Source organism: Polistes canadensis, unplaced genomic scaffold (assembly GCF_001313835.1).
Source record: "Polistes canadensis isolate GaletaPanama2010 unplaced genomic scaffold, ASM131383v1 scaffold_19, whole genome shotgun sequence".
NCBI lineage: Eukaryota > Metazoa > Arthropoda > Insecta > Hymenoptera > Vespidae > Polistes > Polistes canadensis.
This window is the reverse complement of record NW_014569566.1, coordinates 809,089-832,753: the sequence shown is the minus strand read 5'-3', so window position 1 is coordinate 832,753 and position 23,665 is coordinate 809,089. Positions and strand designations below refer to the sequence as shown.

At 27.5% G+C, this 23,665-nt stretch overlaps 5 protein-coding genes across 13 annotated transcripts; 4 read left to right on the top strand and 1 right to left on the bottom strand.

Annotated features, from left to right (window-relative positions):
- Positions 1-5,671: 5,671 nt before the first annotated feature.
- On the top strand, positions 5,672-8,152 carry LOC106793798. Its single transcript, XM_014761005.1, has 4 exons — positions 5,672-5,908; positions 7,498-7,575; positions 7,648-7,720; positions 7,836-8,152. The coding sequence occupies exons 1-4, from the start codon at positions 5,903-5,905 to the stop codon at positions 8,069-8,071; spliced, it is 393 nt and encodes a 130-aa protein (XP_014616491.1). The 5' UTR covers positions 5,672-5,902; the 3' UTR covers positions 8,072-8,152.
- A 2,017-nt stretch (positions 8,153-10,169) lies between these two features.
- Positions 10,170-11,835, top strand: LOC106793843 (nucleoporin Nup43). The gene is made up of 7 exons (XM_014761085.1): positions 10,170-10,388; positions 10,494-10,598; positions 10,666-10,790; positions 10,860-10,981; positions 11,059-11,210; positions 11,296-11,542; positions 11,629-11,835. The coding sequence occupies exons 1-7, from the start codon at positions 10,275-10,277 to the stop codon at positions 11,799-11,801; spliced, it is 1,038 nt and encodes a 345-aa protein (XP_014616571.1). The 5' UTR covers positions 10,170-10,274; the 3' UTR covers positions 11,802-11,835.
- Positions 11,836-11,986: 151 nt separating this feature from the next.
- On the top strand, positions 11,987-16,148 carry LOC106793844 (protein unc-50 homolog). 5 transcript variants are annotated; one of them, XM_014761090.1, is made up of 8 exons: positions 12,038-12,291; positions 14,451-14,576; positions 14,648-14,780; positions 14,844-14,995; positions 15,075-15,261; positions 15,352-15,485; positions 15,576-15,677; positions 15,761-16,148. In XM_014761090.1, exons 3-8 carry the CDS (start codon positions 14,689-14,691, stop codon positions 15,895-15,897), a joined length of 804 nt encoding a protein of 267 aa, XP_014616576.1. In that variant the 5' UTR covers positions 12,038-12,291; positions 14,451-14,576; positions 14,648-14,688; the 3' UTR covers positions 15,898-16,148. The 5 variants fall into 5 exon arrangements, with proteins under 5 accessions (XP_014616572.1, XP_014616576.1, XP_014616573.1 ...); XM_014761088.1 differs by lacking the exon at positions 12,038-12,291 and adding an exon at positions 12,790-12,867; XM_014761086.1 differs by lacking the exon at positions 14,451-14,576 and having other exon boundaries at positions 11,987-12,291.
- Positions 12,773-14,266, bottom strand: LOC106793787 (46 kDa FK506-binding nuclear protein-like). Its single transcript, XM_014760992.1, has 2 exons — positions 14,128-14,266; positions 12,773-13,359 (listed from the first exon to the last, which is right to left on the bottom strand). Exons 1-2 carry the CDS (start codon positions 14,264-14,266, stop codon positions 12,773-12,775), a joined length of 726 nt encoding a protein of 241 aa, XP_014616478.1.
- A 167-nt stretch (positions 16,149-16,315) lies between the features above and the next one.
- On the top strand, positions 16,316-23,610 carry LOC106793841 (zinc finger FYVE domain-containing protein 9). Of its 5 annotated transcripts, XM_014761081.1 has the most exons (16): positions 16,316-16,397; positions 16,939-17,007; positions 17,229-19,340; positions 19,471-19,706; positions 19,775-19,874; positions 19,944-20,023; positions 20,171-20,351; positions 20,737-20,955; positions 21,048-21,170; positions 21,242-21,406; positions 21,495-21,654; positions 21,748-22,163; positions 22,245-22,488; positions 22,571-22,691; positions 22,756-22,917; positions 23,005-23,610. In XM_014761081.1, the coding sequence occupies exons 2-16, from the start codon at positions 16,950-16,952 to the stop codon at positions 23,158-23,160; spliced, it is 4,533 nt and encodes a 1,510-aa protein (XP_014616567.1). In that variant the 5' UTR covers positions 16,316-16,397; positions 16,939-16,949; the 3' UTR covers positions 23,161-23,610. The 5 variants fall into 5 exon arrangements, with proteins under 5 accessions (XP_014616567.1, XP_014616569.1, XP_014616570.1 ...); XM_014761083.1 differs by lacking the exon at positions 16,316-16,397 and having other exon boundaries at positions 16,770-17,007; positions 20,231-20,351; XM_014761084.1 differs by lacking the exon at positions 16,316-16,397 and having other exon boundaries at positions 16,770-17,007; positions 20,809-20,955.
- The last annotated feature ends 55 nt before the right edge of the window (positions 23,611-23,665 follow it).

Here is a 23,665-nt window from a genome sequence, read left to right as displayed (position 1 = left end):
TATATATATATAAATTTGCATTTATGCATTTATTGTAAGTAGTGCAATTCTTTTATACAGCTTTTCAAAATAATTTTTATTTGCTTATATCATATAGATTTATATTAAGAAATAAAAGAAATCTGTTATATCTTGATATATCAATGTAATAATGCATATATATATATTCCGTTTTGATTATAATTAATTGATTGAACATTATAAAATTTGTACTTCAAATTTTTCGAACAAAAAAGAAAAGATTTACTAATTTTGGTATAACTTTTATATAGTATCAGTTTACGAATAATTAATAATACACAAAGTAATGTTTTTATTCTCGATATGCGGTGTAACTTTTTGGATGCAGCTGTTTTTCAATAATTTAGCTTTATATTTAACTATATAAGATCTAAACTTTTATAATTTCTTTTCTTCTTTCCTTTTTTTTTTAATTCAAAATACAATTATAGAATGATATATATATTTATCAATGATAGTACTTTGAGTACAAATACATCGATAACATAAATTACACTACTTACAGCTCATGCAGCTTAAGAAAAGAAGATTGCATTTTCCTTCTCTCGTTTGGATGATATCGCTAAAAATGCTATAAACCAAAGCTCTATGTATTAACAGTTTATTATAATTCTTACAGTTTTTTACTATTATTATTATTATTATTATTATTATTATTATTATTATTATTATTATTATTAATATTACTATTATTATAATTATTAATATTATTATTATACTTTTGCACATAAGACTATAAACGAATGTATGAAGTGTAAAAAATATTCTAGTCATATCATGAATTAATTATCTTCTGACTTATTTATCCGAAAAAAAAAACATTGTAATATGAATTAATATTAATTGCGTTACTGTTGAATCACCTCGCAGTAAAATGATTTCTCTACGAAATTAAAAAATAAAAATAAAATAAACATAACATCAAACAAAAAAGTATAGTAAGGCAAGCAAACAAACGTATGCGAGATATAGCTTGAAATATTGTCAATTTACATTGTAACGATTCAAAAAACCAAAAAAGGAGGATAAAAGGAAAGAAAATGAAATGGAAAAAAAAAAGAAAATATACATGCTAGAATACGCTTTGTTATGAATAATTTATAAAATTTAACATCTCTATCTATATTTTCTTAAAGTTTCTGTAAGATTATACATTTACTAATTAAATAAGGCAGTATAAGAGCAAATTATTAAATCTTATGCTATGAAAAGAATATTTAACTTATGATTATTAATCAAAAATATAAAGCGTACTTTCCTCTTTAACGAATCAATAACACTTTTGATTTTATTTTAAAACAATGAGTGATATTTTAATTACCTACTTTTTTACGTGCTTGTATAATACTCAATTTGCAACTCTTCTGCTGCCGGTAAAACAACAACAAAAAAACAGTAACAAAAACAAAAAACATATGCAGTAAATTTAATGTGGCCTAAAGTTAATTTTAATTATCATATTTTTTTACACGAAAGTACATTCTCTCGATAATTATCACACACAGACAGCTGAATCGCATAATGGCATGTTCTATATGGAAGCATTTATTTTTTATTTATATGTATTTTAAACAAGAACCTTTTTGAATAAACTATACATTATACATTATCATTATTATTATTATAATAATATACAAATATTTCATCTACCTCGTTACAACCAGTTGATATTATGATATCGAACGATATTTAGTTCAAGATTTATATTATTAAACAATAAACATAAAATAAATTATTTGAAACGCATGCGACGTTTGGAATAATGAAAACAATTTGAATGGAAGAATTCAAACATTTCATATATCCCGCTTACGTTCTTCTTTACCATAAATTGAATACTTCAGAACAAAGAATACAAAAGTATAATATATAAAAGCTCACAAGTCCCCTTTTTTATCTACACAGATTCATCATATTGTTAGATACTACCGGGACCATCAGTGGGAAATAGTAAGTACTTAACACGATGACAGTACAATACTATCAAAGAATACAGTATTTTTTGACATAGTATAGTTATATTGTAATAGAATTTTAAATAATTATATTTAATTTGTAGTGTATAAACATGTGTCTGATTAAAACGCGTTAAGAAAAATATATTTTCTTTATCGGCAACATACAATTTTATCTCCCGAAGTCATCACTACATAGGAACGTTATAAAAAATGTACATTAGTTTAAACAATTACATAAAAATTAAAAGAATGCTAAAATGAGAACATTATAATCTTAAATTTTATTGATTAGGTGGATTATTCCCTTTATACATATGCGCAACGTTCGGAAAGTCATATAAACAATATTTAATAAAAGCTTTTACATAGAGGACAAAGGCCCAGTCTGAAGAAGAATTTCGAAGAGGTCGGTTCTCTGAACATATTTTCCGAAGTTTTAAAAAATAATAGACACATCCAACGATTAATTAACAATTATTTTAATACTCTAATACACTCTCTTTATATTTCAGATTGTTTAAACATATATGTACTAGTATAAGCGTTACATATACTTATTGACATACTTTAAATATTAAATAATTTCGATGTGATATTTTTTTCGATGAAAATTTCCCCCTCTGATGTCATCACTGCACAGGAACATTAAAACAAATGTACAATAGTTTAAACAATTACATAAAAATGAAAAAATGCTACAATTAGAACGTTATAATTTGAATTTCTCTTTATTACAAATAATATTCTCGTTACACACATGCGCAACTTTCGGAAAGCCATGTAAACAACATTCAATAATAAAAACTTTTGTATATGACAACGTGTCAGTCTAACAGAAGATTTCGAAGAGGAAAGTTCATCAAAATAAATCCACCGTTATACTGGGTCATTGTCTTGTATGAAAGTACTTTTATTGAATATTGTATACCAGTGCATTTGTTCTAACATATTCTTTCTGTTTAAAGTATTACTGCGATTACGCACTGCTATCTCCAACAAAACGACATAATTTTAGTATTTTTATCTATTTTATGTAATTATTTAACCGCTCCTGCGCAGTGATGACTTCGAGGGTAAAATTTAGCAGTAATATAAGAAAAGTGCATTAGTGCATTCAAAAAATTGTTAATGCATTTTTTTCTCTTCGTGTTTTGTTCGCGTTAGTAGTGGTAAAATCGAGCATTAATTTCCACGATTTCGTGATAAGAAGAAAATTGTTTTACATGCATTGCTGTATAATTAGTTTATCAATCGTGAATTTAAATATATCGATATATCGATATTATCAATAAATGGACAAGAAGACAAACCAAATTCGCGAACGGATAGATTCTTGCAATTAAGTGGTGGCTCAAAGCCCAGTTCTTTTATTAGAACAGCCAACTTAATGAAAGGAGTCGTCCGAGGTTGTTTATATATATTTATTTTTCTCTTTTAAAAATTCTTAAATATTAAAAAATTTAATATAACAATTCTTACAATCAAAAAGTTAAATCCAAATGACTTGTAGTGTTTTACAAAATTAGTCCGTTTAGATGAATTTTGATTAAAATGTTTTGATGTGTTTATGTATATTAATTATATTTTTTAGTTTAGGATTTTCAGCTTCTAATAAACTAATCTCTCGTTTCTCCCCGTCCCTCATATTTTCTGCGTTCTCATCTATGCGTGTGCCAATGTTTTACACGCGTGGGTGAGAAACAGTTAGTGTTGGTTTAGTTTTAATTTTTTTCCTATTGGCGACTGTTACTGTGCGCTAGTGGTTGCATAATGTACTTTACACTATCTCGAACGAGATAGAGTCGACAAAATTCGCAAATACTTTGATAAATTTGATACTTACATGAAACTCAAATGGTTAAGGTATCTCCCCGCCTTTCGTTTAAAAAGTTTCTGACTTGAATGACATCTACGGACGAATAGGGAACTAATTATTTTCTCGCTAGTGGTCATGTACGTTCTGTTAAAATATAATGCAGTTTTAGAATTCTTCTTTTCGGGGTTCCTTCGTGTGAAACTTCGGAGATACTTACAGAGTCCTTAGTGACTCAGAGTTATATCTGAGGAAAGTCCCTGGACAATAAGGCAGAAAGTGTCGTAGCTTAGTTTGCTATTAGCCTCCGCCGTCTATTCTTAATTTGAAATGGGAAGCTTCGGCTGATTTTATATTAAGATTTAGGCGAGAGAGTATTGGTCAAAGCAAAGATGGATGTTTTCATGGGGAAATGTTATCCAAGTTGATAATATCTCGCCATAGCTCAAGAGGGCTTTCAACGAAGGAACTTCAATTTTTTTGTAACATTATTTTATTTAAAAAAAAAATACATTTTTGTTTTATAAATATATATGTCTTAATGAGTTAAAAATAAAAATTATATTAAAGACTGATATTTCTATTAAAAAGAAATTTGAAGCAACTGAAGTAATTATTACAATAATATCGACATAACACATCTTTTATGATATAAGTTATTATTTTTTAGAAAAGATAAAACAAAATTATAAATTATTTATATATTATATTAAAGTCATATATTATTAACCCTTTTCACTTTAGCGCTTTTTCGCTTGGTAAAGCAACAACTCGAGTCGATATTACGCAGATAAAATACTTTTATATTTATATTCCATGTACAAAATATAACAGGTCATTCAGTCAATGCATATAAACGACGTATTTAAGATTAAAAATTGGCAATTGTTTTATATGCATTTATTGTTGAAGATATTCATGAAGTGGTATTTCCCAAATAAAACCTAAATAAATATCGATATTATTCGAATTATGGTGTTAAACCGAGTTGTGACCAATAGTAGTTTATCGAGTACAAAGGGTTAAATTATATATATATATAAAATAAGCGTATTTTAGTTTATTTAGCTAAATAAATAATTTTTTAATTCTCCCTTTTTTTATTATATTGGATTTGAATCTCACCATATATATATATATATATAAATTTTTTTAAAATGCGAAAAAGAAAATGACACACGATTATTTGAAGGGTGTGAACGACCTTATCGTAACGCAGCGGGTTCTGATGTACGAACGATGTAAGTACTTAACCCCAGTCCTTTTTCTATGATTTACCTCAAACTCTTGTCGACTCTACTCCTTTTTTCACAGTTTCTTGTTATCGATTTGATCGCTTTTAATTCACCTTTTTATTCTTTCTTTTTTTTTTGTAGTAAAAACATTTCTTTATGTTAAACATTTGCCGACAATTATAATACTCCGATAAATATAATACTCTCGTTCATAGACATATAAAATAATACGTAATATATAATATTCGTATATTATAATATATAATATTTCAACTTGTTATATATATTTATAATTTATGCAACACGAACGATCAATCTTTCTCTTATTGTATTGCAGTATAAAAAAATTTGCATTTCTCAGCCTTGAGAATGTTTTACCTAGCAGAAACTAAACATATCAATGATTTTGAACGAAGATGAAATTGCAAGGAAGAACAACGAGGAATGATATTTTGTATTATTCGATGTTCCTTGTATGCATCTTAAGGTGTACCGCAAGTGAAACTTAAGCTTGTGTTAGGATAAAATTCTCCTTCAAATGCAAATCATAAAATACGCATTTGACTGTAAGAAAATGTGTATATATACTATACGTTGTTTAACGGTCATGCGTTCTAATGTTTACTCTCCTGTTTCTTCTATTTTCATTGGAGAGGGGATTATATTTGAAGAGCAAGCGCGCACCGATTTCATCCTCAAACACACTTACTCCTTGGCATCCTTCGCGCACGGAGAATTCTATAATCCTTTACTTAATCTTTCTAATTCCAATTATGCGATATACGATCTCAAGTAATCATTTTTAAACATATAAAGAAAAAAGAAAGAATACAAAAGGGCAGGGATACGCGAAGAAGTTTATCCAAATTTCAAAAATGAAGGTATGTACTCTTACGTTTTATTTATTTTTTTGTTTTTTTTTATTGTTTTAAATATTAATTTTCCTTTCAATAATTTTGAATCTTTTTATATAACTAGAAAGTAATTTAAATTTAATTTGCAATATACGAGACGATTTTTTATAATTTAATGTAACTTCGGTTTAAATTTTTTGAGCAGCCCCTACTTGCATCTGATTTTTGAATTTAATGCTCTGTAAATCTAAAAATCTGTTTTCTTTTTTTTTTAATTCTTCGAACTGGTTTTTTACTTGTAGTCTTAACTTTTATGACTGTTACACCTGTTGACGCTCTTCTCTTTCTACTTTAAACAGGTACTATTTATGAGTAGTCCAAATTTATGAAGATATATTGTATTAAAATTGACTTATAAAAATATTTTGTCGTAGAAAGAATTTTTTTTTTAATTTTTCCAACTTTTATAAAAGAATTAACTGTAATTGTTTGCAAGATAAAATTGTTTTTATTACGATTTAAGTTATGCAACATGTGTGGGGGCGTTCTAAAGAAAAGTAGGTGGTCAAATTTTTTTAAATTCTTTGTATCGATATATTTATTATAGGATGACATAAAGAATATAATAATCTCTTTTGAAAAAATGCTATAAGATCACAAAAATGAATAACTTTTGAATATTTTCTTCGCTATTTTTAATCTCGTATTGAATATATTTCACTTTTACCTAAGTCTTTGAAGACAAATATATTTTTATGTTAAATATTCTTTTTATAAAAACAATTATATATTGATTATTATTTTACTTAGTATTTGTATATTAATATCGATATACTTAATTGATCTTTTCCATTGATACATTTTTAATGACGTGTCAAAATAAAAGACGACAGTCTTTTCGCTTTAATAACTTTTGTACTTCTTATTTTATTTTGTATAAAATAATTATGTCAAAATGTAATTATGTCAAGAATTGCTTGTGTTATAAATTTAAATACTAATACGAACATTGATGAACAAAAGGGATAGAATAAAAAAAATAATAATAGCACGAAATGCATCTTGCAAACTATCGAATTGCAAATTTCACAAATTTAATTATTTACTACTCGTTTTCTCCGATAAATTATTTATCCTGAAATTTTGACAACAACGAATTATTATGCGAGTGTATTTGTTTGTGTATATAATATTCCAATAATATGTGAATTTAATTAATTCATAGATACTCACTCCTTTTTGATAAAACGTGAAGTATTTCCTTTAATCTCTAATTAAACAAAGCACAGAATTTATTATGTAACGGTTAACATTTCCATTTTATTTAAGTTACGCAACATTAGGAATTATTTGCGACTATAGGATTATAACATTTAAAATAATGTCTATACCTTTTATCAATCATTTTTTATTTGTTTTTCTCATTCTAATTCTTTCTTTGAAAAACACAATTGATTTTTTAATTTATATTGATCGTCAACGTTTATATTTTTATTTTTTAAATACTTGAAGTACACATTATCTTTATACCACCGATTGATTATATTTTCAAAGAATTGTTAATTGTAAAATTGTTTTCTACATTTATTTCAATATTACAAATTTAATCTTTTTAGGTAATTGGCTACCTTTTGTACATACTACCATTGATATTTTTAATAAAGATAGGAAATATAGAAGGAACAGAAAATGAGGTAAATTGTTAGGTATTAAAATTCGAAATTTTACTTTTTGCATTTGTAACAAATTTTTCTGATCGATTTCAGCGCGATATTTCGAACTCATTTACAACTGATAAAACGTATAAAATGAAGAGACCATTTTGCAATGCGTTTAGTGGTAAGAATACTTTTATAAATAAAATAAATATTAATGTAATCCTTTATAATATTTTTTTTGTATGATAAACAAAATACACCAATAAATATAATAATCTGTTTCTAACATTTTATAGGATGCGGAAAGAAAAGAAGTTACTATGGAACTTCGATTTATTCTCCGTATTTCGATTCAAAGAAAGGAATTGGAATTCGTCTTCCAATACCAATTTACAAAGCTCTAATAAATGCAGCTTCAAAAGAAATTCGAACCGTAGTATCACGAGGTTCTAATGATTACGAGCTTCCAGAGATAACACAGGACTTTTTAGTTTTTCCTGATCGAGAATTGACATTACAAGAAGTTAACTGACTGATAGAAATTAGTATAAGTATTATATACCTGTAGATTTATAAAATGAACAATCGAGAGCCAAAGAAAAATATTAAATCATTTCAGAATATATTTAATAATATTTATAAATAAATGTATCAAAATAACATTAAATAGCCAAATTTTTATTTTATATTATTTTGATATTATATCAATTAAAGAAACAAAGGTTTCTTCTCAACAGCTTACAATATAAATGGCTGAATTTTTTTAATAATGATTTTTATGAAATGAATGTAATTAAGAATGTTATCTCTTTATCGATGATATAATTAATTATGCTTTTATACATAATAACGTATTTACCATAAAAAGATGTGTTATATCTGTGAACAACAATTATAATAAACGAATTTCATGTTGTAAAACAAAAGACATCGGATTTATCTTCTATCGAAATCGTACAAATGATGTCAAAAAAGATTGGTAATAATTATAAATATATAACAAGTTTTACCAATATGCTATCATTCCAAATATATCGATATTGACTTGTAGCGGTAGAAAAAGGCAAAGGTAACTTAGAAAGTATAATATTTCGTGGGATGCTTAATCCAACGCATTCTGGATTATCCGATTCACCAATCGGCGTAGGTCGTTTCCAAAAATATTCCGTACAAAGTGCACTTGGGTCCCAAATTCGAGATGGTCTATCCTCTTGCCATTCTCCTAATGACTGATCTAAAATCTTCAATAAACATATTACTTAAAATATCAAATCCATTAATTGTAAGTGTGGAAGTTAGAATTTATTCAAACATTCGTACCGATAATTGGATTTTATAAAAAAATGGCCATTTTACGAAGGAATCATAAAGACCACGGGTTAAACTAACGCTTATAAAAATTGTACCATCTGGAAAATATTTCGGTACAATTTTTAAGTACATCGCGTAACCAGGTTGACCTACGTAAAATGTTGAACTACGTTCGGAACGTGTTCTGTCCCATTTCGAAAGTTTCTCATTGAAATCTCTTACTTCCCAATAATAAGTAAAGACGCTCGAGGATTCTGTAAAGAGAGTCAAACATTTTTTTAGAAATATTTTATATAAAAATAATAGCTCTCGAAAATTTTGTAATAAAAAATAAGTAAATATTCATTCTTTCGTGACTTACCATTCGCTGTGATCGTATTATTAAATTCGTTAATCTCGTATTGCCTTGGAGAAAGTTTATAATTGTTACGAACAAATCTGTTATCCGATTTAACGTTTAATTCGTTATTTCGAGGAATTGTATGATCATTAATTTTCGAAAAAGTATCACGTTCTTCCATCAATCTACGAAGAAGTATTTTTATCTCTTGCAATTCTTCGGACAAATGTTTCTCTAATTTCTTGAATCTCTCTTCTATATTTTCTGGAAAAAAAGAAAAATAAACAAACAATCGTTTTTATAGAATTAGTTGTATAAAAAATATAAACCCTGTAAAACTATAAATTAAATTATAATCGGATTCAATCTTACTCGCGTTACAGGCTCCTGTGAGAACTTTCGTTACGGTTGCACGTGCGTTTGCGACTAATTCTTCCGTCGAAATTTTACAAACTGCATATTGCGTTTCGATGATATTATCATCCTCAGTTAAATGGTTTTCGATATCAACTGCAAGTACACGTGCAATATTTTTAATCGTAAATTATGAATTATAATATATTTTTTTTTTTTTTGTATTGTTTTAAATTTTATCATATTTACCATTTGTTGAAACTGGTTCGATTGCACTCACGAAAGTTGAATGAAATATTAAAAAATAAATAAATAATATAGAATATTTTACAATAACTGACATTACGAATGGTTCAACGTTGTGGAATCATTTAACTCTAATAGAATTTCTAGCTTTCTAAGATGATTATGATGCTTAAGTCCACAAAAATAGATTTCATCGAATTAACTCACTTGCGTAAAAATGGCACGAGCGCGGGAAATCATTTTTCTTTTTTTTTTTTTTTTTTTATTAACACGATTTCATTTAAATAACAGATTTTTATATATAAATTAAAAGAATAATTTAGAGATTTTTAACATTATTTAAACGTATTGTATATCGAATTCATTCATATTTTACTCTTGACTTTAGAATAATGCGTGTCTTCTTAGCGCGTGATCGTGATTTGTAACTCCGTATAAATATTCTTGTTTTATCGAAATTTTGACATAAAGTATATTTTAAAAGATGAGTGAAAATGTGCAAGGAACGTTTATTTCTCAAAAGATATCAAAGATAAGATGGAAACGGGAAGAATTTGCAGAAATGAAAAGTTTTTTAACCGGCAGTTGGGATGATCCGGTATGCGTGATTAACACATAACCTAAATTTTTGTATCATTGAATGATTTTATAATTAAAATAAATAATAAATCATTAATATATAACGTTTTATTTTAATATTTAGGTAAACAAAATAACGCATTGGTCTCTTACAACAAATGATGATGATGAAACGTATCCAGTTGTTGTATCTGAATATTCATTCCTTGGTGATGTCACAGAAATAAAGGTATTTTAATATTAGATATGCAATAAACATTGCTTTATCTAAATTGATATTTATATTTATTTTGTAGTTCATAAACAGTAGCTTTTTTGTTGCATCATCGTCTTTGGGCTCGATCAGACTATTACAAATTCAAGAGAACCCGGTTCCTCAATTTAAAGAACACATGGCATGGGAATTTATACATAGTTTTAAGTAAGTTAACGTTATAAAGTATGTTACTTGATACGAATTCATTCCTATGATTTATTTTCATTCATATAGAACATTAGATTACGCTCCATGTACTGCACTTTCTAACTTCGAACAAGATATAGTTTCTGTGGGGGAAGATGGTAAAATAAACCTTCTAACAACAACGCAAAAGAAACCGGTTAGAGTAATTGGTAAATATTAGTTGTTATATGAAGTATACATTTGCAAAAACTTTAGTTCCCTATCATTAAACTTTATTTGTTTCTAGAGAATGCAGATAGTTGTTCAATTTATTGCGTTGACTTTTTACGACATAGTGAAATACTGACAGGTAATTTGCGAGGACACATGAAAGTTTGGGACTTAAGAAACGATCAAGATATACCGGCAACTACCTTTATGCTTTCGGATGAGACTAAAGTATCGCATACATTTGATATTTTAATTTTTATTATGGTTAATATAGTCCTTAAAACATCCAATAATGAAATAAAATATTTTTCAGACCGAAGCTATGAGTATTGCACATCATCCCACGCAGAGGCATATAATAGTTGCAGGTGGTGGCGATGGTAGTTTAACTGTATGGGATTTAAGACATCATACTTATCCCATATCACAGCTTAATGCTCATGCAAGAGCAGTGAGCGAAATAATGTTTCATCCAGATAGACCAGAAAATTTATTTACATGTTCGACCAGTGGTGAATTATGGCATTGGAACAATTCGCAGCAATCCAAACTTAGATTAGGTCATTTTAGAGACATTTCTCTACCAATACATTTTTTTATATATGTATATATATATGTCATATTTATATAGTAATTTTCATTTTAGATTCAACGGATACTCATTGGTTGAATACAATAGGAACAAATAGTAATATCAATGTTACATCGCTCTGTTGCGTCATGCATAAACCAATAAACAGTATTGATATTGATAAATCCAGTTTATTATTTGGATGTGATAACGAAGCTATGTATATTGTTAAAAATGTAGCTATATAACAATTTAATAGAATAAATATTCATTTTTATACTGCATCAAACTATTAATAATTACATCATATATATATATATATACATATATATGTAATACACGTATTGTTATACACAAAAACATATGTTTTTTATTTTTATTTTATAGAGATTAATTTTATCAAAGTTTTTCAATTAAACCGCCAGAGAGAGCTAGTAGTAGTGATAGCGATTCGAGCACATCTATCTTTACATCATAAAACATCGAAATTCGTAAAAATATGTAAATAATGTTGATCCAAAATAAGAACATATTTCTAATTATATAATTTTACACACGTTAGATTTTAATAAACTAATAAAATCTTAACAGTTTTATGCTTGAATGTATTAATGACACGTGCAATTCTAGATATTTTGATAATTCGTTTTTGTAACAACAAATTTCTTCAATCCAGTCATCCAATCATAATAAATATATCAACTACATCATCGGTTGTCCAACTATAAAAAAATCCCGGTATGCATTAACTCAGATAAGAAAAATTAATATTATAAGAAAAATTAAAATATGTAACGTTGTGAACTCTAATTAAATATAACAATGGATTAATGAAAATTAATTGTCTTATTAATATCGTTGACGTTTGACGTGTGATACAAATTAAGGTTAAATCTAAATGAGTAATAAATTGTATACGTAGGTCATATGAATTATCTGATAATAATGTCATATATATTTTATTTTCAGTAGTTTATTTAAAAGTATTATTTATTTCAATATGATATTTGACAATAACTTATAAAATACACTTTATGCAAAATTTAGACATGATAAATATCATATATATATCAATTAAAAATTAATCATTACATGCAGTCTTAATCTTTGGAAATATTATGTTAATACACTATAACTTATTGATATTAATCAGACATGTTCATTAATAAAAAAAACATGGTTGAAAAGTAATCTAATTAGAATACAATTTAGTTAAATGTTAACGAACATATTTTAGTTCTACTTCAAAAATTATGTTACTGTTGGGAGGAACATAAGGAAGGAAACCTTTTTTGCCGTATCCCAAGCTTGGAGGTACTAAAATTCGTCTCTTTCCACCAACTCTCATGCCTTCTACACCTACGTTCAATCCTTCGACCACCTCATTTTTTCCAACTGTAAATTGAAGACCATTTCCACTTCTTTTTTCAGTATATTTATCGCCGTTCTTTAATCGACCAACATAGTAAATTGAGACCATCTTTCCCTCTTTTGCAATAGCTCCAGTCCCTTTCTTTATGTCTATTATTTTAACAAATGCCGACTTCTTTTTATGCTTTTTTATTTGAAAATTTTCTTTCGTTAATGTTTCCCCACGTTGGTTTTTACTTTGCTTCTTAGTTTCTACTACTGTATCTTTATTTTTTTTAAGTTTTTTACGAGGATTATATTCAAAGCTATTATCGCCCTTTATTTTTTTTTTTTTATTCTCAAAATCATCAATAGTTTTCTTAGATGACTTCAATTTACTATAATCATCATCTTCATCATCAGAATCTTCATCTTCATCCTCATTATTACTATCATCTTCACCATCACAATCATCTTTATCATCAACTTCATAATCATCATCATCTTCATCATCGTCGTCGTTGTCTTCTTCCTCTTCTTCTTCCTCTCCTTTACATTGTTCTTCTTCTTCCTCTCCTTCACATTGTTCTTCTTCTTCTTCTTTTTCTTCTTCTTCTTCTTCTTCTTCTTCTTCTWCTTCTTCTTCTTCTTCTTCTTCTTCTTTTTCTTCTTCTTCTTCTTCTTGTTCTTCTTCATCTTCTTCTTCTTCTTCTTCTTCTTCTTCTACTTTTACTTCTTCTTCTTCCGGTTCCTCTTCTTCATCTGTAGTTTCCTTCGCATCTGAATTGTCAGTACCTTTATTCATACTGCGTTCTGGTATATCAACATCATCATTGTCGCATTTTATTCGCTTGAGTTTGCAAGGTTTAGGAGAAAATATAGCCTTTCTTTTAAGCTGCTTATCATTTGCTAGTGAATATTTCTTTGTTCCTTCTTTTTCATTTTCTTTTTTTTCAATTTGTTCTTTTTCAATTTTTTCTTTTTCATTTTCTTCTTCTTCATTTTCTTTTTTTTCATTTTCTTTTCCATTTGCTATTATTTCTGTTGTTTCTTTGTCTTTTTGCAGGAGTTCTTTTTCGTATGGTTTGTTGAAATACCCAGTTAAGTGTACATTATTTTTACCAGAACAAAAGAAAGATACTTTAGATCCTTTTTCAAAATTCAAGTTAAGCTGTGATTGACAATGAAATCCTTTTGCCAAGGTACATAATAAAAAATTAACACCCTCTTTAGATACCATCACATTTACTGTCTGATTATCGTCAATTATAGTATGTAAAACTGCCATAGATATATGGAATGACATATCAACTTCATGTAGAATATATTTCCTATTTGGTTGCAATATTAAACCCCAAAACATTATACAACTTTTGGATTAATTATAAATAATAGATATGTTAATATAAAATATTCGTTTATCTGACTTTTAAAAATAATACAACCGATTACCTTTATGATAGAAACACTTCTAACGTTCTCTCGATTCAAATGACTTTGTTTCTTCAATTTATTTTTTGTTTGTTTGTTTGTTTGTTTCCCTTTAGAGAATCAATGTGTCGCTCTGAGAAATATTTAATAGAAATCGTTCTGAACGAGCAGCGCTTGTGAACAAATTATGTTACATAACCTGTATTATTATATATTCTTGTCTGGAGTATAATAAAATAAAAGTAATTTTTTAAGTTATTATTAATAACAGTATAAAAAAATTAATTGTTAACAATTTATTATATTTTTTCAGAAGTGAAAGACAAACAGTCAAGATTATAATTAAGAATCAAAATGAAATTTTCAACTTCTCCACCTACAAGTCGTTGTACATCCCCAATTTTAGTAGACGTAGGATCATCGTTACCAACACCAGTTACATATAGGTATGACATCAATTTATTTTATTATTTCCATTAAAATAATTAATGTTTATTATTATATTACAGGCATAATTGTATTAGTGCTGCTACCAAATGTTACAAATACTTGAGGAAGTTATTAAAATTCGAACAAATGGATTTTGAGTTTGCTTTATGGCAAATGATTTTTTTATTTACAGCCCCACAAAAAGTTTATAGAAATTTTCAAAGTAGAAAACGTAAGTGTTTTCATATTAAATCTATTAAAAATAATAATTATCATTTTCTTTTATCAATTAAAATTATATTTATTTTCAGAAACTAAGTCACAATTTGCAAGAGATGATCCAGCATTTTTAGTATTATTAACATGTTGGCTTTGCGTGTCAGCAGTTGGAATTGCCATAGTTTTGGGATTAGGTTTTCTCCAATTTCTAAGGCTTTTACTTTATATGATTTTTGTTGATTACATCGGTGTTGGCTTATTAGTAGCTACTGTTTTTTGGTAGGTTTTATTTAAATTCATATATTAAATCTAAGTATCAGCATTCTCTATTTATAATAAAATATTTTTATTATATATATATATATATAGGTTTGTAACTAATCGGTATTTAAGAATTGATAGAAGTCAGGATGTCGAATGGGGATATGCATTTGATATTCACTTGAATGCTTTTTTTCCACCTTTAATAATACTTCACATATTACAACTTTTTATATATAATGGTAAGACAGTCTGAATTTATATGTTGTAATTAAAAGCAAGAATAATTTCATTATATGTGTTACGTTAAAAACAATTAAACAATTTTGTAGGCCTCGTAAATTCAAATGTTTTTGGCGCACGATTCGTTGGTAATACGCTTTGGTTTATATCCGTTATATATTACGTATATATTACTTTTTTGGGTTATACAAGTAAGTAATACAGTATTTATAAGTTCATTGTTTAAATATTTCATACAAATATAATATTAAACATATTTCTTCTTTTTTTTTAGGTGTTGAAATACTTCACAAGACACACATCATTTTTTCCGCTCTACCAATAATGTTATTAATATATATAATTACATTATGTTCTGGAATCAATATCAGTCGCCTGATTATGGATTTTTATCACTATAGAGTTAATTAAATATATTATAAATATAAAACGATTTATTGTGTGAACATTTTTGAAAATATTTAAATGTAGCACACATACATTTTTTTTAATTTATATTATATTAATATACACAGACAAAAAAAATATTATATACGTACATAGGAGTAGAATCCTTAATGTTAAAAGAATTATTTGTATATAATAATATTTGTGAATATTGTTTTGTATATTTTCTCTTACGAGTTAGTATTTTTTACTGCTTAAAAAATAATCTAAAAAAATGTAATTATTTTTGTCTTAATTTATTGATTAGATACATATAACACTTACATAACTTATATATCATTTACGTTTTAACCTATGATAATAAAAAATGATTTAAATTTAGCGCCAATGTGGAGCATAAGATTGCAGCGCACGAGTTCGCACAATTTGGCATCACGGTAGGCAGCAAGGGATGACCTAACTAAGTGGTATAATAGTGAGCTGTACAATATAATGACAACCGCTGTAAAATGACAGTTGACAACGTAAATAGGTTACCATTATATTTAACATTGAAAAATAGTCCACGTGATGCTGAAGTCGTTAATATTCAATTTCCAAAATTCAACAGTTTCATTGTGCAATAACAATTTTGACAACATAAAAATGATATTTTTCACTTTCTTATCGAATGAGTAGAAGTGTTTTAAAAGAATAAAAGAAGATATTGGACTGTAATATTTGTTATATTTTTTTTTATTTTTATTTATTTTTTTTTTTTTATATATATATATATACACACATACGTTTTATAATACAGAAAGTTTATTTATCATTGTAATAATAAAAAGTTCGATTTTAGGATTTATATTATCAAAAAATAATCTTCATTATCTCTTCGTATGTGTTTACAAAAAAATTAATTATATATATATATACACATCATACGTATATACGTACATACATATATACGTGTCGAGTAACAGTGTACATCGTACTTGCGTCTTTGACACTGTTACTACATGTTTTACTATCAAAAATCGTCTAAACCTGTTTTCTACATGGTACTAATCTTATAAAAAACAGTGATTTATACAATGGAGAAATTTGCTATTGATTTGGACAAAGTTCTTGACGACTTCGAATTTAATGAAGGTAACAAATGTTACAAATTATTTATTCGTTTTTAAATTTATTTCTTTAGTTTCTTAATGAAATTCATTAAATTCACTGTTAATTTTATTAATACAATTATTGTTGATTAATAACAATTACAATACATATTTTATACAAGCATACTTTTTCTTTTCATTCTTTAAACGTGTACTTCAATTTTGATACACAACGTAATTAGAATAATATATTTGATTTTTCAGATTGTGCAGAGCAAATAGCATCTGTAACCTCTCCTATAACCAATGCTACGTTAAATGTGGATAGGTGTGGCATAGAATCTTCGTCTAGTAATGTAACCAGCGTTGATGGTGCAAAATTAATTCAAGACTTTGAAGTATTGTCGTTTGGTGGAAAGCATGAGAATAAAACTAATGTTATTGCGGAGAGTAAATCATCACTCGACAAGAGCATTATTTTACCTCAAAATAATTACCACAAGGATGATTCGGTTAGAAAATGTACAGACTCAATAAATCACTTTCACGCTGAAAATTCTACAAGCGATCATAAAGTTACACAAAAACAATGTATATATCATCAGGATCCTGAACCTATTTCTATTACCATTTACAATAACACATCGCAGACGTTATTGACTAAACAACAAAATAGTAACAACAATCAACAACTTCTACAAAACAGATATGACAAAAAATTAAATCAGCCAAATATCAAGCCTACTGTTAGCAATGTATTTAATAGTTTAAATGAATATATTAACGCGCCAACTATAAGTTTGGATTATGTAGACAGTATGTTGGATAAACAACAAGAGATTAGGCCTAAGAAACAAACTGATACCATTACTGAAGATAAAATTGTATCTAATATAAATACTGAGATCACTGATCACAATGTAACTAAAATTACGACAGATAAAAATAAGATAGTTGAAGAAGTGCACAATGACGTGGAAGCAAGTGTTGTTCTATCTTTGAATCAAGATGTAATAGAAAATAAAAATCAATTTGTTAATACGGATACATCACAAGTTCCAAAATCACATGTAGAAAGTAGTCAAGAGGATCTTAAAAGTGTACATATGGAATACAAAAGTGAACAAGCAGATGAAGATATTGATTCAGATAAAAAAAAACCAATTGTTCAACCTTATAAAGAGAATATTCAATATGAACATGTTCGTGTATTTGAAGATAAGAAAATTAATGATAGTGCTTCGGAAAGTGTACTTTCAGAATTAGATGATGCGTGTAAGTTAACAGATGAATTGTATACTAATATAATAGTTAAAACCGAAGCAATAAACATTTCTAATGAAATAACCTTGGAGAAAATTAAAGAATCTCATGACATTGATATGAATACATTACCGTCGAATTCTCATCAATCAAAGAATCTTGTACATTCTGCGCAAAAGCCAGTTGGTTTTAATAATATAAACGATGATCTATCGGAAGAAGAATTAAATAAATATTTAGAGACTTTAGAAATAGAAGAAAATTTAACAGAAGGTGCAGTACATCCACAAAATGCCTTGTTATCCGAAGGATATAAAAATACAATTGAGAACAATACAAGTAATAATACGTTTTCTTACAAAGAGTCCAAGGATGATAAACAAATTCATTTAGCAACTAATAAAATTGACAATAGCCAAATTGTAGAAAAAGAAATAAAAGCTACAATGGAAAAGTGTTCTGAAAGAAGTTCTACAAATAAACACGATCAGGATATGATGAAGGACAAAGTATCTGATAATATTTTACATGATGATAGATATTCGATGAAAAAATCGAATAATTTTACAACCATTATTCCTGTAAATAAAGAAGGACAAATACAAACGCAAAGTGATAATAATGTAATAGTTAAAAACTTGGAAAATCCTGTAGATAATGTAGAATATGTTAAGGATACGGAGATAAAAAATCAACCAGCAAACGAAACGCAAAGTTGGTCATCTTCTGAAGATAAGCATATTATTAGAGTCGAAAATAATGAATCCGAGCAATCGGAAGAAATTGTGCAACCTGCTCAAAGTAATGCGTGTACGATACAAAATAATAAAGATGTAATCTCATCTTCGGAACAAAATAATAATCAAATTAGCGAATTACAAATACTTGGTAATACTAGTTATGATACCAAAGACAAAAGTCATAAGTTACAAGGTAATAAAACTTTAAACGATATCGTTAATATATGTACCGATATACAACCAAAAAGTACAGACGTTTGCATAGAAAATAATACAGAAAATAACGAAAATACTGAAGGAGGAAGTAAAGCTGTTCGTCCACAAACTTTAGATATTGCTTCAACAGTTAGTATGAATGACCATCCTGTAACAGGTATATACATTATATTTTTTATTTATAAACTAACTATATTGTGTGATATATATTAATAAATCCAAACATTGTAAATTTCTACAACATAAAATGTAACAAATAATTAATGAATTAAATAAAATATATACAGATTCTCCTAGTAACGCTTCCAAGCAGCAAGGTACGTCGGAAAATGAAGGAAATAATGGTAATAACAGCAGAGAAACAGCAGCCGATCTCACAGAAAATGCTTTAACAGAGTCAATTAAAATACTTGGTAAACAACCACCCTTCTGGATTCCTGATAGTGATGCTTCTAGTTGTATGTTATGTGATTTAAAATTTACTGTGCTTAAACGACGCCACCATTGTCGTGCTTGTGGAAAGGTAAATTATGATTTATACGAAATATAAATTTTATACTTTATCTTAGACATTTATTGTTACTGTTGCAGGTACTCTGTAACAAGTGTTGTAATATGAAATACAGGTTGGAATATCAAGGTAATATCTATTCAAGAGTCTGTGTTGCCTGTTATCAACTTTTAATGAAAGGTAAATGATTTGTTTGTTTCGATATACTTATAAAAATATTTTAATAATCTTGTTTTTTATTTATCGTAGCTGAAAATCAACACGAGACAAGTAATTGGCCTACAAATTGCGTAAATTATGGTAACAATAGTGATGTTAACTCTCCTCAAGTAAGTATAGGGAGTAGCATGATCAAGATTGTAAATATAGTAATCCTACAATTCTCATATAGATATGTTATACTTGGAGTGCATCTTTTTTAAATTGAAAAGAATTACGTATTGCTAATAGTAGGATTATTTTATAAATGATTATAGGGAAGACCACCTAATCCAAATAATCCTATGGAATATTGTTCAACTATACCACCTTTACAGCAACTAGCAGGTGGATTGCCGCCGCCACCACCAACAGTGATGGTGCCTGTTGGTGTTCTTAAAAGGGAAGGTAGTACAAAGCAGCGTTCGGAAGGATCTAAGTCCGTCATGTTTAGCGATGGTGAGTAAAATCCATATAAAATAATCATACTATTATCTATATATATATAATTATAATAAAAATTAATACATTATTTAGCACTGAACGTCTGAAACAAGAGCGATTAATTTACAATCAATCTTGTAATTATTGGTAGTAATTTTAGAAACGTGTGTACGTATAATTATGTAAATCGTGCGAATATAATCCCAAAATCATTCATGTGTATAAATTCCATCCATTTATGTTAAGTTTATTATTCTATTTTTTGTTTATCTTATTTATGTTAATCCCTCACACATCATATATACTTTTTATTTTCTTAGTTTCTTTAAATACTCGTTTATTTTATCAATCCTGTCCCATCCTTTTTGTTTTGTTTTCACACCCAAATAACTAAACATAGGAATAAGGCCTGGATGTGACCTGACAGAACTAGATTCATCTTGGGATTTAAAACCACCTTATCGGAAAACAGGGAGCAAGCGAGTATCTGCATCCGACACCTCTTCGATGTCCAGTGGAAGTAAAAAACAAAACCTATTGCCTTTGGATCCTAATACTAATAGTTACATACCACAAGACCCTAATTTGTTACCGCCAACAGTTACCATACATAAAGGACGTAAGCAAAAATATTATAATTGAAATAATTATCATTTGAAAATATTAGTTCATAATTTTCTAATTATTGTAATTTTCATTTTATGTTTTTAGAAATTTCTTATCATAACGTGACCGACCAAGATCTTCTTTATAAAACGTTAAAAAATGAATGCGAACCGCCAGTAATGTTTGCTATTAACAAAAATCTTTATGCATATGTTAAAATAACAAATTGTAAGTTGAAAAAATAATCTATGTAACAGGAACAAAAATAGTATTATTGTGAATTTATTTTTATTTTTTAGTAAGTTGCTGTGTAAACAGAATATGTTGGAATGTTACTTCTAAGGGATTGGCCTGTGTTGGTCAAGACGAAATTATATTATTATTAGAAACTTTACCTGATGAAACGCAAATACCGAAAGATCTTCTTATGTATATTAATCATATTTACATAGAAGCAACAAAAGGTTGATATCGCATATTATTTTTTTATTCTAAAGAAATTACAGATTATTTATTAATATTTATTAATATTTTATATTACAATACATGCAGGAAATACGATGACAGAACTTTCCGTTTCGATACATCAAGGAGGCAATCTTTTAGGCTCTCGTGAACATGCAGGATTTTTATTTATTCGACAAACTTTACAATGTTTACAAAAAATTGTTTTACCACCGGCACCATTTTTAGTAGGTCTTTTAATTCATAGGTATGTTTTAAAATATAATTATTTAATTAAACTAACATCAAGAGAACATATATATATATATATATATATATAAAATTTATATTTTTTTATCAGATGGGAAACACCATGGGCTAAAGTATTTCCATTACGTCTTGTATTACGTCTTGGTGCTGAATATCGTTACTATCCATGTCCTCTAGTCTCAGTTAGATTTCGAGATGCACTTTATTTTGAAATAGGACATACAGTTATGAAAGTGTTAGCAGATTTTAGAAATTTTGGATACACTTTACCAGGTGTCAGGGGATTAACGATTCATTTGAAAAATAGGACGACAGATGTTATGTTTCCCAGAAATAGATATGATCAAGTTATAAAAGGTTTAAATAATTCTAACGATCATGTTTTGGCATTTGCTTCAAATTTTAGTATCACCGCAGATTCGCACCTAGTATGTATACAAACTAATACAGGAGATGAAAGTAGTTACCAAACGCAAGCTATTAATATTCAAAATAAGCCGCGGACAGGTACAACTTGTTCATCACGTTTATAATACATCAACAAAATATATATGGACGTAAGCATTTTGTTTTTTTTTTTATTTCCAGTAACTGGAGCAAGTTTCATTGTCATTAACGGTGCATTAAAGTCATCAATGGGATTATCAGCTAAATCGAGCATAGTAGAAGATGGTTTAATGGTAGAAATAATGCCAGAAAAAATGGAAGCCTTAAAAGCAGCTCTTAAAAATATGCATGATTTTTCTATCGGTTGCGGACGCCAAGGCGCAGCTGAGCCAGATGAAACTGTAAATATAAAATGGGTAGAAAATGACGTGCAGTTTAATCTAGGGTAGGGCTAATAGATATTTTTAATTCATTACATGTAGGACTTTTTAATTTTAATTCATTTTCATCAATATATTCATTGACAGAGTTAAAAGTCCTATCGATGGACAATTAATGGATGGCGTACCTTCTATAAGAGTTCATAACGCTACAGATTATAGAGGAACCAGTAGATTTATTCGTTGGACTGAAGTTTTCATTATCAAAGTATGTTTAATATTTTATTAATTATACGTTATACTATATTAAGAAAAAAAAATTAAATGTGCAGTCAGACGATCATCCAAACGGTGTTCACGATCCTATGGATATAAATAAATTATCGGAGAGTATAGCGAGGGCAACATGCGCGGCTTTAGTTAAACTTTTAGATCTTTTAGCAACAGCAGGTCTTACCAAAATTGGTGTTAGGACTACTATTCATCCGGATAACGTAAGTCATAATTCTATAAGTTTTAATTGAATTATTAAATATAAGGAAAAATAATTATTCTTGAAATTATTTAATAAATGAACATAGGTTGGATATGAAGCTGGTAGTGAAGGTGCAAAGTTACCGCCAATCTATATGAATAGTCTTGATAATGAATTAATACAAATTCTACATAAGGCTGCTCAAAGTAGTCAAGATACGCATACTGTGCTTGAATTAATATTCTATGTGCTCGACGAATAAAATAAATTATGTATATATACTGTGACATCTAGACAATTATAGCTGAATAATGTGGCACTACGGAAGATCACACAACATACAAATAAACATAACACATATACACACATATACACAGCAGACAGATACATTTTTTCAATTAATATTAATTGGTTAATTGTATAAAATAGAAAATTTGGATATTTACTTGAACGTTGGGATTACTATTTTTTATGTAATCATGAAACAATAATAGCAAAATGTTCAGCATTGTAATATATCTTCTTTTATTGCTGACTGTTTTATCTCATAATTGTATTAATAATCATTGTTATGTTAATAATATTGTGCTTAAAAAACAAAAAATCTCAATTGTCGGTCCTCCTATCTAATTTTATTATATTAAGACTACAAGCTTTTGTACATAATTTCATATTGAATCAATAAAATTTTATTATTATATAGTTTTATGTACACATTGAGAACAAAATTAATGAAACATTTTTCATTCATTTCTTTTATTATCTTC

What these genes read in the sequence shown, in the direction of transcription:
- LOC106793841 (XM_014761081.1), top strand. Translation starts at nt 16,950, where the DNA reads ATGGAGAAATTTGCTATTGATTTGGACAAAGTTCTTGACGACTTCGAA. An exon ending in GAATGACCATCCTGTAACAG is followed by an intron (nt 19,341 to 19,470) that starts GTATATACATTA and finishes AAATATATACAG; the next exon opens with ATTCTCCTAGTAACGCTTCC. An exon ending in AGTTACCATACATAAAGGAC is followed by an intron (nt 20,956 to 21,047) that starts GTAAGCAAAAAT and finishes TTATGTTTTTAG; the next exon opens with AAATTTCTTATCATAACGTG.
- LOC106793787 (XM_014760992.1), bottom strand. Translation starts at nt 14,266, where the DNA reads ATGTTTTGGGGTTTAATATTGCAACCAAATAGGAAATATATTCTACAT. An exon ending in TGTGATGGTATCTAAAGAGG is followed by an intron (nt 13,360 to 14,127) that starts GTGTTAATTTTT and finishes GTGATGGTGAAG; the next exon opens with ATGATAGTAATAATGAGGAT.
- LOC106793844 (XM_014761086.1), top strand. Translation starts at nt 14,689, where the DNA reads ATGAAATTTTCAACTTCTCCACCTACAAGTCGTTGTACATCCCCAATT. An exon ending in CCAACACCAGTTACATATAG is followed by an intron (nt 14,781 to 14,843) that starts GTATGACATCAA and finishes ATTATATTACAG; the next exon opens with GCATAATTGTATTAGTGCTG. An exon ending in AAATTTTCAAAGTAGAAAAC is followed by an intron (nt 14,996 to 15,074) that starts GTAAGTGTTTTC and finishes ATTTATTTTCAG; the next exon opens with AAACTAAGTCACAATTTGCA.
- LOC106793843 (XM_014761085.1), top strand. Translation starts at nt 10,275, where the DNA reads ATGAGTGAAAATGTGCAAGGAACGTTTATTTCTCAAAAGATATCAAAG. An exon ending in CCGGCAGTTGGGATGATCCG is followed by an intron (nt 10,389 to 10,493) that starts GTATGCGTGATT and finishes TTTAATATTTAG; the next exon opens with GTAAACAAAATAACGCATTG. An exon ending in GTGATGTCACAGAAATAAAG is followed by an intron (nt 10,599 to 10,665) that starts GTATTTTAATAT and finishes TTTATTTTGTAG; the next exon opens with TTCATAAACAGTAGCTTTTT.
- LOC106793798 (XM_014761005.1), top strand. An exon ending in TAGAAGGAACAGAAAATGAG is followed by an intron (nt 7,576 to 7,647) that starts GTAAATTGTTAG and finishes GATCGATTTCAG; the next exon opens with CGCGATATTTCGAACTCATT. An exon ending in ATTTTGCAATGCGTTTAGTG is followed by an intron (nt 7,721 to 7,835) that starts GTAAGAATACTT and finishes AACATTTTATAG; the next exon opens with GATGCGGAAAGAAAAGAAGT.